This window comes from Scleropages formosus, chromosome 16 (assembly GCF_900964775.1).
Source record: "Scleropages formosus chromosome 16, fSclFor1.1, whole genome shotgun sequence".
Lineage (NCBI taxonomy): Eukaryota > Metazoa > Chordata > Actinopteri > Osteoglossiformes > Osteoglossidae > Scleropages > Scleropages formosus.
This window is the reverse complement of record NC_041821.1, coordinates 8185600-8199986: the sequence shown is the minus strand read 5'-3', so window position 1 is coordinate 8199986 and position 14387 is coordinate 8185600. Positions and strand designations below refer to the sequence as shown.

The window sequence follows — 14387 nt, the reverse complement described above, 5'->3', positions numbered from 1 at the left end:
TCTTTCTATCCACATTTCAGTCAGTCTAATTGTACTTCCTGATTTAATTGTTTGGAAGAACCCAGTGTCACACCATATTTTATCATCATCAGATCAGAAACTGCATTTTAAATCATCACCTTGAATGGCATCACTAAATAAGCACTAGCTGGGGTCTTCATCCTCAGTTTACAATACAAATGGCAAAGAAAAAGCTTGAGGACTGTATTTTACATTCATTCATTTAGCAGATGCTTTCTTCCAAAGCGACATACATCTCATAGAAAATACAATTTGTGCATTATATTAGGAGAAAAAGAGACATAGCTGCTGAAGTGTGATTCTTAAGTACAGTTAGTTTCCTTCATCATAACATTCTATGGCCATTGTGTCTGGTAAGACAGCATATTGTTTCATCTTGTCTGCAAAATCTCTATAGTGACACATCCAGTTCTACTGATGTGTGTCCTGCCATTAACTAAGCTTGAGAGGAAAGCTTTGTTGTTTCTAAGATCTAGATTAGATTTCTGTAGGTCTGCAGGTTTTGCGGCATACTGACACAAACAAAACAGACATCCTCTCCCGAGTGCTATCAGCGCAACATTATATAACATGAAACAACTATGAATGTCAACAATGTTGTCCCTTTCTACACAGCAATCAATCACAAAATAACTTAAGCTTCTTGTGGAATACTTCCCAAACTTACACACTGAAAACACTAAAGACAAAAGCAAGACACCCCAAAAAAAAAAAAAGAAAACCAAAGTAGGTTTGCAAGTAGAAACTACACTCTACACAACCAAAGAGCCTCAAGTTTTTTAACTATAAAACAACTAATCCTGTACTGTGTAATGCTTAAGGTTTTCTTCTTCTGGGTTTACCATTGCAAGGTGACATTCTCTGTATTGCCATTATTTCAGCCCTTTTATTAACTTAATGATTCAAATGTCCTCCTTCAAAAGATCACTCAGCATAGACTGCAAACATTACTGTAACAATATAGAAATAGCTTGCTTCAAAACATGACATTTGAAAGCTATTTAATAATATTTCATACAAGTAGCATGAAAATGTGAAACCACTATATTCTGATATGAAGTGTGCGTTCTGAGACATCAGCGTCAAACGTTTCTGCACACACGCATACCTAAAATAACCGACACCAGCAACGGAGATCTATTTGTATTTGGCACATATCACTGCTATTTCTACTGATGCCACAAAAAGTTAATGCTGCAGTACTGAGTAAAACACTAACAACATTAAAAGCAGACCAGTTACAGAATTGGTCAAGCAGCTAAACGGGAGCAACAATGGTTCTTTCCGCTCTGCAATCGAATAGGAACATTTAGGCTTATACTTTTGCTATAGATACCACTTGCATGAATCACTTCCCTTTGTGCGAAACAGGCTAAGTAAGCATAGGTATCACTACATCTTAGACCAAGTCTTAATTTTTTAAAAAGCCACGAGTCTGGGCTTGACACTATGTAAAAATACTCACAGGGCAGGTAGTCTTCACTCACCAGCCCAGCATTCAAGCAAAACACGGTGTAATGCTAGAATGAAAAATTATAGTATTGCTAAAGTCAGAAAACCAAATCATCAACACGTGCAATATAATTAACTGCTTCCAAGATGGAAGTACTAACTTTATATTAAAGACATGTGGACAAACACAGATGTACATAAATTTATGCAGATATACATTTCATATGTCATTGCGTGGTATCTGCATGGCTTGACATCCATAGGCAAACCTTCTTCAGACACTGCAACAGTTGCCCTTGTCATGGCACAGCTATAAATTTGGTAACAAGGGCCTTAACCACACTAAGGAAAAAAAAATAACAGCAGCTCAACATTCTTGTGTAACGCAGCACAAGGCCAATCAGGAAGGCGGAGGGGGGGGGTGTGATATGCAAAGTTGGATCAAGATCAGTGCAGTAGCCCAGCAGGGTTACTTTCAGAACATGCTCCTACTATACTCAAAATACATCACTGCAGAAGCCAGGCAAATCAATTTAAAGCCAAAAGATGTCACATTAAATGTAACAAATTTCCACATAAGACTGTCGAGTTAAGAACAATTTCACAGAAAGCTATCATTTGGTTGTATCTAAGGACGGACAGTGCACGTGTAAAAGGATAGAGTTATATCAAAGACCCCCATCCTTAGGGGAGGAATTCAGGCATCAGACAAGGCTAGCCATAGCTTAGACTGCAGGAAGCTGTCCTGAAGATTGTCTGCCACTGTCCATCTGAGATGATTAGGCAAAAGAACAGTCTGCAATGGTTCTACAGAACTCATGACATAGTGATGGCCAGAGTCACCACAAAGTGCAGTGCAGCAGCTGCTTTGGGAAATGGCAACCAGCTCAGTGTGTTTCTCTATATTCTTTGCATTGGCTGATATATTCTGATGTCAAACAATTGCATTTGTACAACAGACACAGAACCAGAAAATAGCCCATTCTGTGAAACAACAATTTCATTTACAAGCATTTCTGGTGTCACAATGCATTGCACTCTAAAACCCCAAATTAAGGACACTTCATACAATGGCTCATGGAGGGGGAAGGGAAAAAAAAAAAAAATTGTATTTAAGAAGTTCAATTTAAAACACAAAGAGTAGCCTATAAGTCAGGGTTAAGAGTGTGGGGTGGTAACATGTTAAGGAGGTGACACAAGGCAAAAGATCAGAACAGTGGGTCAGAAATCTGAAGGTAAAAGGCATTTGGAATAAGCTAACAGCTAAAAGGAGAGCTGAGCTGTCACACCATCTCCTAGAGCCAGGCAAAGGAAATAGGATTGCAATGGGCGTGATAGCACCCCTAGGCAGCAGCTCCTCAAACGTTGACCATCTGCAGGTTGGATGTGACCATGGGGGTCAATCAGACAGAAGCTCACCTTAGACTGCACCTTAAACCATGAATCCAATTTGCAAGGCACAAAGCTGCCACAATAGGACACTGGTATACAACAGCATCGTTGTCAGTGTTGGGCTTAATGGCAAAACTTGCAGTCAGTTGTTTCACTGCAATGCTCCTGCAGCTAATGTCTACAAACTGTCAAGATTAACTTAACTATCATAAGCCTAAAAAATATGGTTTCAGTCCCGCTTTTGCCATGAGCATCTGACCAATTACCCAGGGGGCTGACGTCATTGCGTCATCTGGTGTCCTGACTGGCATGTCGCCACCAATTCCAAGTGCCGTCTGCAAGTACCACCATCCCCACCGGGCCTCTGCAACTGTACACACTTATTAGATCTAGAGCCTCTAAGCAGAGTAAAAATGAATTATTAAGCTGTAGGCCATTAGTTGAAAAGTACCATGGCACCAAACTTTAGAATCTGTGTACATTTTTCCTCAAAGAGATGATGCATTCTCACTGAAAACTAGAACCCATGACCGAATGACATTCTCAAGGCAGTCTATTCTGCAGTATAAACTAGTTGTGAATTTTGATATTTTATCATCCTTTCTCTTCAATGTATCACAGATATTGAAGGATCTTAATATTTGTTTTTGCAGAAATAGACAAGCAGTTCTTTTCAGCCATGTACCCTCCCATTAGCACAGTGTGTAGAAAAGGGTCACGGCCTTAAGCACTAGACAAAGCAACTACAACAAAATTCCTTTTTATGCAGGCATCTAAGCATATAGCCAAATAAACATTAATTGTTTCTTTACAATAAGTGAAACAGATTTCTATAATAAGTCATAAAAGAGTAGAATTTAAAAAAGCCCTCTGAAAGTGTATAAACAGACTGAGAAAATAGCACGTGTGTTTGTGATCGCATGTACAACAAATAGCGCATGTGTTCTGATCTCTTCCTGTATTCTGGCACATAGCTATCAAGCAAGCAAGAATGGGGGAACCTTGCTCACACGTGCTTCAAAACAGCAGCAGCACATCAGGTTGCAAGTGGCACAAGGGTACAAAGTGGTAGAAATGTAGACTTTAGAAGTCAGGAAGCTGAAATTGAAGTTTGCACTGAAGTGTGGTGGGGGGAGTCAGACAGGGGAAGTGGGAGATAACCTCAGAAGAAAGAACATACAGCTCAAATTTTATACACATTCTGCAACAAGTTCCTCTGGTTATGCATAGCCCTGTGTTTGCATATGCCTTCTCTCAGATTTGTCAAAACATGTTTCATAGCTTTCTTGTATTACCCTTGCAGAATGACCCTTAGGCAAAAACAAGCTGTGCTCCTCATCATAGTGTCAGCAATGCAGCGCTAATACATGCCAATTTGTGTCATTAGCAAGGTTGGGTGCTGGCACCATCACTAACCGTTACATGTGACACAAGCAAGCCTATAGTCTGCTGCCAATGTTCCAGGAACTCAATCACAATGCATAAATTACCCCCGTTTAAAGGCTCTACCTTCAAAATTCAGTTTGACTGCTTCATCCACAAGATTTAGTTCCATGAGTGAAGGGCAGCAAGTTACAGCTAAACAGATCATGGAACTCAGCTTTTTGAAAAATGAGGTCAAATTTAATTTCTGTGAAGGCCCTGGTAGGCCTAAGTAATTGGCAGTGAATGAATCTGCACTAAATCTCATTCTGCCCAACATCGTAGGGCACTATGCCAACTGTCAGCATCACATCAAAAATGATCTCTGGGACCCATTTACAACAGTTCTAACAGCACACGGTATAAAATGTAAAACACTCCCTAACCCTAATTGCCCTGGGGGGGTCTGTGCACCATATGGATTATTTCACCCCCCCCCCCCAAAAAAAAAAACTCTTCCAGCTGTACTCCATACATACAGTCTACTCAAAAAGACAAGTTATGTGCCCTGCAAGCTCAGCAAAAGACATCACAATCCTGCATAATATTCCTACTAAAGGAAATAACCAGAGGTCTGATCTTGAGACAAAGACAGAGGGCAGGTAGACTTTGACTCTGCTAATAAGCAGAATCCTACAAAACACTAGCTGGAAAACACAGCTGGCAGCAGAGCCCTCATTAACATAACTAAACAACTCTGATACTCAACTAAATGGTTTGCCGTTTGTACCTGAGAAATAACAGGATGGAACAATCTTCTCCCTCTTGCCACCTTGTAAGGAACAGTAAGAGAAAAGCTGCGTTTCCTGCCCAAACTCCATCACCGCCCGAAAGGTTCTCATAGCTAATTAGCCAGACAAAACTAATACCAACAGCAGCTTAATTAGTACATGTGACCCAGAGTACAGCAAGGGGGGGGAGGAACAGTAACTGTCCAAGGTGTCACCTCTGGGTTACAATACACACCATTTGGCTGTAGGTCTTGGACTCCCAGAGCCAATTCTCAGCACACCTGAATGCGTAGGATGGGATTCAAACCTGGATGCCCATGGCTTGCAAATTTTGTGTTCATCTGCTCTAAGTATAAAAGTGCAGGATTAGCCTGGTAGTCAGCAAATCCCCACTCCCCCATCAAAAGTGTGAATGATGAGCCCCGGAGTTAAAAATACCATGGTAAGTTTTCACTAATCTGCTAGGCCACAACAAAAATACCATGACATGGTTCTGCTAATCCGTGGGTACATTAGCAGCCTTCCAGCTAGGTTACTGTATGCACCCATAACGAAACCGTGAAACATTTAGGATTTGCAGCACAGATTCAAATGATTTCTCAGTCTATAAACAAGTCGTATCACTTTTCTTGCACCTCTGACACAAAAATCTTGGGAGACCTTCTCTAACATACAAGAAGGTAACACAATGGACATCATCTGTGCTTAAACAGGGGTGTCTAAGGAGTGGCCCAAAGGTTGAATGTGGCCGGCAAGAGCATTTACATACACTATACCTACCATAACCACCATAAATTCTCAATCACAATTACATAGTTACAGTTAGAGACACAGCACTGAAATATTAACTGAATACTAAATTTTTCCAACTGAAACATTTAAAATTCTGTATGTCACATATTATGATTACAACACATGAAGCCCTCAAACCAGTTCATAATAATGGTTGTGGGCCTTGGCCAAGAAGGCCACAAATTCTTGTGCTTAAAGATAGAACACATACAGATGGAGAATGGCCTTGAGAATAGTAAGATGCCTAAAGGGGAAATATTTGAGGTAAGATCTTAATATTCAGAGTCACTTTAGCTTGATCAAGCCACCCACTGTCTTCTCTGGTCTACACCCAGCTATATTGAGTTACAGTGAATTTTAATGTGCACCAGCCCCCCAGCCCTTTTTTTTTTTTTTAAACAAAACACCAAGGGTACAGCTGTGCAGCTCTACCTCCCTAAAGAACAACAAGTTAACAGTTTATGGTATCCAACATCCTCTTGGTCTAATTCTGGGCAGTGTGTTAGCACAAAATCAGGATATAACTGGGAATCCTCACACCAGCAGCAAATTTCAAAATCTGTCCCATGGCAGGAAGCACGTCATCACAAGGCAGCACAGTGGCACGAGTGGCGCTGCTGTCTCATAGCACCTTGGTTGTGTGAGAGGACATGGGTTAAATCCCCACTCAGTCTGCATGGAGTGTGCATGTGCTCCCTCGTGTCTGTGGGGGTTTGCTCTGGTTTCCTCCCATAGTCCAAAGACATGCTGTTCAGGTTCCCCTATAGTGTGGGAATGTTAGAGAGTGTGTTCCACAGATGTATTGATGAATGACCCAGTCTAAGTAGTGTATCTAGCAGTGTAAGTCACCCTGGTGACTAAGGTGTGTGGGCTGATAACACTACATAGAGTTAATGGGAAGATGCTTTGGAGAAAAGCATCTGCTAAATAAACAAATGTAAATCACAGTGACCATGGATTGATTAATGAGTTTCACTGACATGCATTGCTCCAATTGAACAGCAGGTAGCAAAGTGGTTACAGCTGATGCCTTTGGACCCAAACACCACAGGTTCATATCCTACCTCCAGCTGTTTTACCCTTGAACAATGTACTTACTCTAAATTGCTCCAGTTAAATTATCTAGCTGTATAAATGGGAAAATTACTAAGTGGCTTAATCTTGTAAGCAACTCTGGAAGAAAGCATTAAGTAAATGAATAAATGTAAATAGAGTAAGAATGTAAAAAGCCCACAACAAGGAAGAGTGAGGGAAAACAAAGACTCGCTCATTTTTAACTTCTTCCATATGTTAATCCTGGAGCATTCCTAATCACCTTGAGAGGAAACATCCAAAAGATGACAACTTAAAGTTTATTTCAAGCTATTTCAAGCTACATCATAGGCCAGGAATCCCAATGAATCAAATACACACTACATGATGCAAGTACCCATAAGAATCCCAATAATACATAACATTTACATTTATTCACTTAGACGCTTTTCTCCAAAGCCACTTACAATGTATACTATGTAGTGTTACTAGCCCAGTCACCTTGGTGAATAAGGTGTGTAACACTGCTAAACAGACTACTTACAATGGGTCACTCATCCATACATCAGTGGAACACACTCCCTCTGTGTCACTCACACACTATGGGGGAGCCTGAACATCATGTCTTTGGACCGTGGGAGGAAACCGGAGCACCCGGAGGAAACCCACACAGACACACGGAGAACATGCAAACTCCACACAGACTGAGCAGGAATCGAACCCACGTTCTCTCACACCACCCAGGCGCTGAGAGACAGCAGCTCTGCTCACTTTGCACACCGTGCTGCCCGAACTTTCCACTTCACGTGAATGACTGCTAATTTTTTTTTTTAAACAACAGAGAGTCAATTTCTAACAAAGGCTGGCAATTCTAACTCTGACACAACAAAATTGATTCTCAAGTTTAACACAGCCCGAGACTGCAAGTCAACTTTATGTTGTGGTGGCAATGTTGTCCTTGGGGTATGAGACCATGTATGGGCAATATAGTCAAAAGCAACAAATAACCTAAATGCTCAGCAAATCTCACAGCAACCCCATCAACAGCACCTTTCTACAGTATTTGAACCTCCACTTTTATTAATTGGGTCCGTGAAGCATCCTCCACTCACAGCCACAATGGGAGCAGACTGAGTGGAGCACAGAACAATAGAGATTTAAAAGAAGCACAAACCAAAAGATCCCCCAGACTGAGCCCCAAGTGATTAAACACACACTGGTATAAAGGGGCTACATTTCGGTCCCCTTATTAATCTCTTCGCAAGGTCTGGCCTCTGCACAACTGAGAGTCAAGAAAGTCAGTCAATATTTCCCATTTTGAAGTCATTCTATACTTCAAGTCAAAGAAGACATTTCCCAGGACACATTTAATGTTCTGGGCATAATCTTGTTGAAAATGGGGACTAGAAAGAGACAGCACAGAAAAATATTGTGTTATGGTATCTGAATTTGAAATACTGGCCAGCATCTTGGTAATAATGCATAGGCAAGCTGAATCCAGAACAAGCACAAAGCTGTTAATAAACCAAGAAAAGCCAAGACCAAATGAAAGTACTGGAGCAAATCCTAAACTACCGAAGAACCTGCACTGCTTCAATAAAGCATGCAATTGAAAAAATTAAAATTCAAATAATTTGCTTTGAATAGTATCAGGTACAAAGTAACACAGACCTTTTTTTAACACAACTACAAAAGAGTGACAATCACCCTGAAGTCCATAAATTAAATGTCATCTCATGTTTGACTATATTACAATATTGCCCTTGAGGGAGAATTATCCAATTACTGTAATAAAAAGTAAATTTTTCTGCAAATCATTCACATAACTGCAATAAAAATATTGGATTAGCAGCATGATTTCCCTGCCTAGGAAGCCAAGTCACAATTTGTAATGGCATGATTAAATTTTATTAATAATGTGCACACAATGTGCATTTATTAAATGTGATTGTTACACAGTCTGATGAGAAAGTTATACATGTTGTCTTAGTACCAAGTACTGATTAATGAGCTGACTACTAATAACAGTGACATGTTCATTAGAGGGAGTGATGGGCTCAGGACTGAATAAAAGAGGCAATTTTAATAGGTTAGAACATCAGTATGTAGGTATTCGATAAAACACTCTCTTTCTAAAAACTTCCTGCTGAGTGAGGGCTTCTTTGAAATTTTTTTTTTTTTTTTAAAGTAAAAAACTGAAAACTGCTAAAGTATTAGCCAGTGTAATTACTGGGTCACAGAAAAAAATCTTAACTTGCAGAGAACTAGATTTACAAGCCCATTTAACATTTATATTTTTTCCCCAAAACCCATGACATATTCAATAAAAGAATGTTTAAGACAAAAATGGACAATGTCAAAAAAAATCTGAACTAAGCATATAAAAATTCAAATAGCCTACTTTGTATTTAATGAAAAAATAAGATTTTTAAATGGAAAAAAACCTAAGAACACTGACAGTTCCATTATACCATGAATTTTGATCCCATCTCCTACATGCAATCAATCCACTTTCTCATCAGACCTACTCAGTATGAGTGCTTATTTAGAATATACTAAGAAAAGACCTCCTTATAGCTAGAGGGCCAGAAATTGTGAGCACATAAGCAACTCACTGATTTCACTACAGATAAATGTGTGGATAAAGGGTCCTCATGTATCCATTACTTCTGACTGCTTCTGACTCACTGCAGATTTTAGCATTCTTATCACTCGCTAAAGAAACAATCCATTGATTAAACTGATTTTTAAATTAATCTAATATTTTATTTGCATCCAAACATTTTTTAGAATCATGAACCATTACATTTAAATGTAAAACATGAAATGTAAATGTCTTATGGTGTAAAGATGTTTGTAAAATAATCTTTAAAAAGTTTTTCTGCCATTTGTTGTGTTCTTGTCTGCTGCACTGCCATCATGCGCTATCATGTTTGTATTAGTCTATGTCTAGTCCAGTATGTGTGTATGTAGCCTGTATGCGTGAATGTGCACTGTAGGTCTGCTCTAAACTGGAAACAAATTCCTTGTATGCTCAGGTATACTTGGCCAATAAAGCTGATTCAGATCAACCATACAGAGGAAAGAAACGAGGGACAGCTGGTAGTGTAGTGGTTAGAGCTACTGCCTTTGGCTCTAAAGATTGCAGGTTCAATCCCCACCTCCAGCTGTAGTACCCTTGAAAACAACATATTTACCCTAAAACTGTTCCAGTAAAAGTTACCCAGTTATGTAAATGGGTAAATAACACTATAAGGCACTTTGGAGAAAAGTGTCATCTAAATGAATAAATGTAAACTAAAAACACCACCGCAATATGAACTCTTCAGTCCACTGTATACTGAAAAGATCATTACTCAAACTCTCCTCATTACAGGAGAGTTTATTTAAGGTAGGGATTTCTGCAAGCAATTCCAAAATAGTGCAAGAGAGCTGTCAATGTAGTGTAGTGCTTAGCGCTACTGCCTTTGGATCCAAATGTTGTAGGTTTGAGCCCCACCACTGGCTGTGGTACCCTTGAGTGAGGTACTACAAATTGCTCCAGTAAAATTAACCAGCTGTATAAAGCTGGTTATGTATAAATAGGTAAATAATTGTATGCTTGCAATAATTGTAACCTTAACATTGTAAGTCATTTTAGAGAAAAGATTCAGCTAAATAAATTAGGAAAAAAGTTAAATAAAATGGTACACATTACAAATATACCACAACATATGTTTGTGGCACTGGCAGAGCCACTTCAGCTGCAACCAAGGCTCATGCAGGAGCTTTTCACTATGAAAACCATAACATGTTTCAGTGCCTTTACTTTGCTATTTTATTTGTATTGCAAGAAACAGCAATTATACATCAAGAAACAACAGAACAACCACGGTAACGGTTCTCAGCAACAATCCTTAAAAACAGCCAAATTTCCTCCGTCACGTTCAAATTAAAATGGCAACCTAGTAGACAGCAAAATTGCCTCCAACCACAGTAATAGGCTTAAGCTGGCTACATACATCTAAAGAGGATTTGCATTTGAAAAAGGTTCCCATGGGGATACCACTATGCGTTTTGGGTCCCGTAAAATATTTATAAGTTTATAATACAAACATGAAAATGTTTCTATAAAGGTCACATTTTCAGCCTTATTCAGAGTGAAGTATGAAGGTGAAAGCAGAGCCATTAAGACCACATTATAGATCTTAACACATTATAGCTGATCTTACCATGCCCCGCACTGCCAAAAATCCTTAAAATCCCCTCAAGATGCTGCAATTTTTTTTTGCTCTGTCTGACATAAGATCACAACGTATGGAATGTCCTGAATCATTGTATCCATTTTTAAAAGGACAGCTACTAGGGCATAAGCATTACCAGAACCTTTAGACTAACAAGAGAATTACTGTTGAGAGTGCCAGGCGGTGTAGAGGTTAGTTAGGACTGTCATCCTGCAGTCTGAATGTCCCAGGTTCAAATCTACTCCTGCTGTAATAAAGGATCACCCCTGGTCAAGGTACTTACCAAGAACTGATACAGTAAGAATACCCCACTGTGTGCACGGGTAAATCACCGTAGTCACTTTGGACAAACTCAAAGCCTTCATCTTAAAACATAAAGGTAGCTACCAAAAAAAGGGGGGGGGGGGGGGGGGGGGCAAAAATAAAATGACAAGACACTTTTAAAAGTCTTACACAGGCAGTGATTGCAAAAACACTGAGAATTTTTGCAATATCCCATGACTGCAAAAGGAGAAACTTCAGGTCAAACTACATGAGAACAATGACAAGTCCTTAATAAATTAAACAAGGCAATTTGCGTTTGAGGAGATTACACTTGTGTTGTGCTTAAATACAGTTAATGATTACAATATTTACTGGCAGTAGGCCACAAAAAGAGCAAAGGAGAATTTAGATGAAGTATGAAATGTCAGTATGGCAAAATACGGATTGTTTACCACAGCAATTCTGGTTAACATTTCTGATTCATCAGTGATTTATCATGGTGAGAAATACACGAATACAGGTAAGTTTAGTCATCTAGTCTATGAGTAAGGACACTGCTGCATGGATGGACGCAGAAAAAAAAAGAAAAAAAAAAAACTAACGGTACACGACGGTTAAGTGAAACTCCTTCAGCTCTCGGTCCAAAAACACGGGGGGTTTAGTGGAAATAAACCACTAGTCTGTCTTAAAACAAATTAAAATATTTTTTTCCTTACCTGTTGCGTCCGTTCGGCCGGGTTCTTCATCACCGCCTGTCGGAAACTGTTATCCACGTAAGACGCCATTCTTTTTTAAGAATTTAAAAAAAAAAAAAAAAAAAAAACTAAATAAAAGCGACGCGGTACACGAAAAATAACACAAAATGTGAGGTAAAACCTAAGCAAAAGCGGCTCAATAACGAGTCAGTTTCTGTAGTTTTGCTGTAGTTTTGTTGCTACTTGATGTTCGCGGGGACCGAGGCGTGAAGCGTAGAGAGGGCAGAGGCTGAGGGAGGGCGGAGCGGACGGAGCTCCGAACCCGGGCCGGGATAAGGGCCCCGGGGGCGGCTTTTCTCTCGCTCTCCCTCCTGGAGCCACAAAGGCAGATGATCTTCTAGTTCCCTCCAAAAGTACGTGACTCTCTGCTGCTGCGCCTACACCGAGAGTGCACACAAATTCAGCGCATCGTCCTTTATGGAGCCACCGAAGAGAAACCCTGGGCGCAGCACACACTCCCTCTCACGACTCACTGCATTGTGCTCGAGAGCAGCCCGCTAATAAGACGCTTAAAATCCAACGCACGCGGGAGCTCCTCCGCTCGTCGTTCGTGGAACGCTGACTCTGCACTCGGCGTGTGTGACGCTCAGAAATGAACGTAATAGAAACGACCGCAAACGAGCTCGCCGCTGTCGGTTAAGAAGGAGGAGAGGGGCGCCGCCATGGTGCCTGACAACGCCGACGCTGCGCCTGGGCGAGTCCGTTCACATTCACAACAATGTGGGCAAACTAAGGCGAAGAAAAAGCAGTGGGAGGGGAAGCGGAAAACGTTCTGGCGCCCCCTCTTCACACACCGCAGAAGTGCAGAAATGAGAGCGGGCGTGTGAGTGGGTGGGGGGCGCGCGCTATTTCTTCCGCTGCTCCTTACCGCCCTACCGGTTACACAGCAGGAATCCGCCGACAGGGGCCGGAAAGCTGCCTCGCGCCTGAATAGGAGGGAAAACGCCCTTTACACCGCAACGATAACGTTTAATACGAGGCGGCTACGATAATACACAGTAAAACAGCTGTTCTTAGCAAACACAGATCACATTATTTCTTTAACTCGGGCTCTTCGTTGGACAAAGCGAGTCTTCAAAGGAACCGTTACAATGCTGTTGTTCCAGAATAAAGGGGGGAATGATCATGCGCAATTACAATAGATACCAGTTATCAAAACATAACATGTTATTTCACCTGAGAAAGAAAAGCGTCTGCTACATGAATAGATATAAATGTAATAAAGCTCGTTTAATCGTTTGACTTCCCAGCGACGAGGTCGTTAGAGGAAACACTGCAATAAACACGTTTTAACAGAAGGCGGTCCCCAATAAAACAGTGAAAAACGTGTTATTTAATTCTATTTTTAGAAGCGCGACTTTCTGTTTTTTTCTTTTAGGAAATTGACTTGCCCAAGAAGAAACGACACAAAACCGGAAAAAAATATAGGACATTGAAGGCGCCCTGTGCTGTGTATTCCAGAATAAAGGCAACTAATTCTGGGACGATAAAACCCAATAAAACACCACTAAAACACATTAAATTGCTTTATTTTAATTTCGTGTAGTAAAGCGACACATGCCAGAGAAGTGACCCCTACTAGATACACATTGTCATGTGTTTGAAATCCAGACCACTGGCGTGGCGACTAAGTTTCTGAGGCGCCTTCGGACGCCGTAGTTAAAGTGAAGAAACCACCGTTAACTAAATTCATTTAGAGAAACTAATGAAGTTGAAAGTGTTATTTAAATGCCTAAAATTATCCACTTTTGAATAAATGTGGAAAGAATACCTAACCTTTCCCCCTTTTACATAATGCCAGAGGCTTACTTCATAGAGCCCTACGTCATCACGGAGCAAATTCATCGTTTTAGAGAAGAAAAAATTGCCAGCACTTGCTTCGCACTAACGTACAATTTTAATAAAATGAAAACCTCTTTACCAGAGGAGAAATTGTACACCTGCTAACACGAAAAAAAAATTCTTAAAAAAAAAAAAAATCTCCACTTCATATAGGTCTGTTAGTGGTCCTGAGCTTTGCCAGTAATAGTTTTTATCCCTTTCTTATATTATATACTTGTTTAACTTATTTGTCTAAAATGCACTTATTTGTTCACTTCGAATGTGACTGCAGTCTTTTTCCTCTTTTTCTGTCACTGCATTGTTGTCGTACATGCGCTGCTGTTGCCCCAAACGCTTCCCTTCGGGATTTGTAAAGTTCTCCTTCCTTCATTATATTATGTACATATGTTGAGAGAGACTGTCAATAAGTCATGTACACTGACCATCCTGAAGAAACACGCTCCAAGAACAGCACGTGCACC

The 14387-nt window shown here is 40.3% G+C and overlaps 1 protein-coding gene across 13 annotated transcripts in view; it reads right to left on the bottom strand.

Annotated features, from left to right (window-relative positions):
* The window catches only part of rapgef2b (Rap guanine nucleotide exchange factor 2b), an 86814-nt gene extending 73988 nt beyond the window's left edge, over positions 1 to 12826 (bottom strand). For 6 of the 13 annotated variants that reach the window (XM_018735827.2, XM_018735823.2, XM_029259180.1 and 3 more), the window contains exon 1: positions 12046 to 12826. In XM_018735827.2, the coding sequence (XP_018591343.1) occupies positions 12046 to 12114 (69 nt within the window). In that variant the 5' untranslated portion in view covers positions 12115 to 12826. Of the gene's footprint in view, positions 1 to 11348; positions 11402 to 12045 lie in introns of those variants that run through there. The other 7 variants (XM_018735821.2, XM_018735820.2, XM_018735828.2 and 4 more) reach the window with 2 other exon arrangements.
* Positions 12827 to 14387: the final 1561 nt, after the last annotated feature.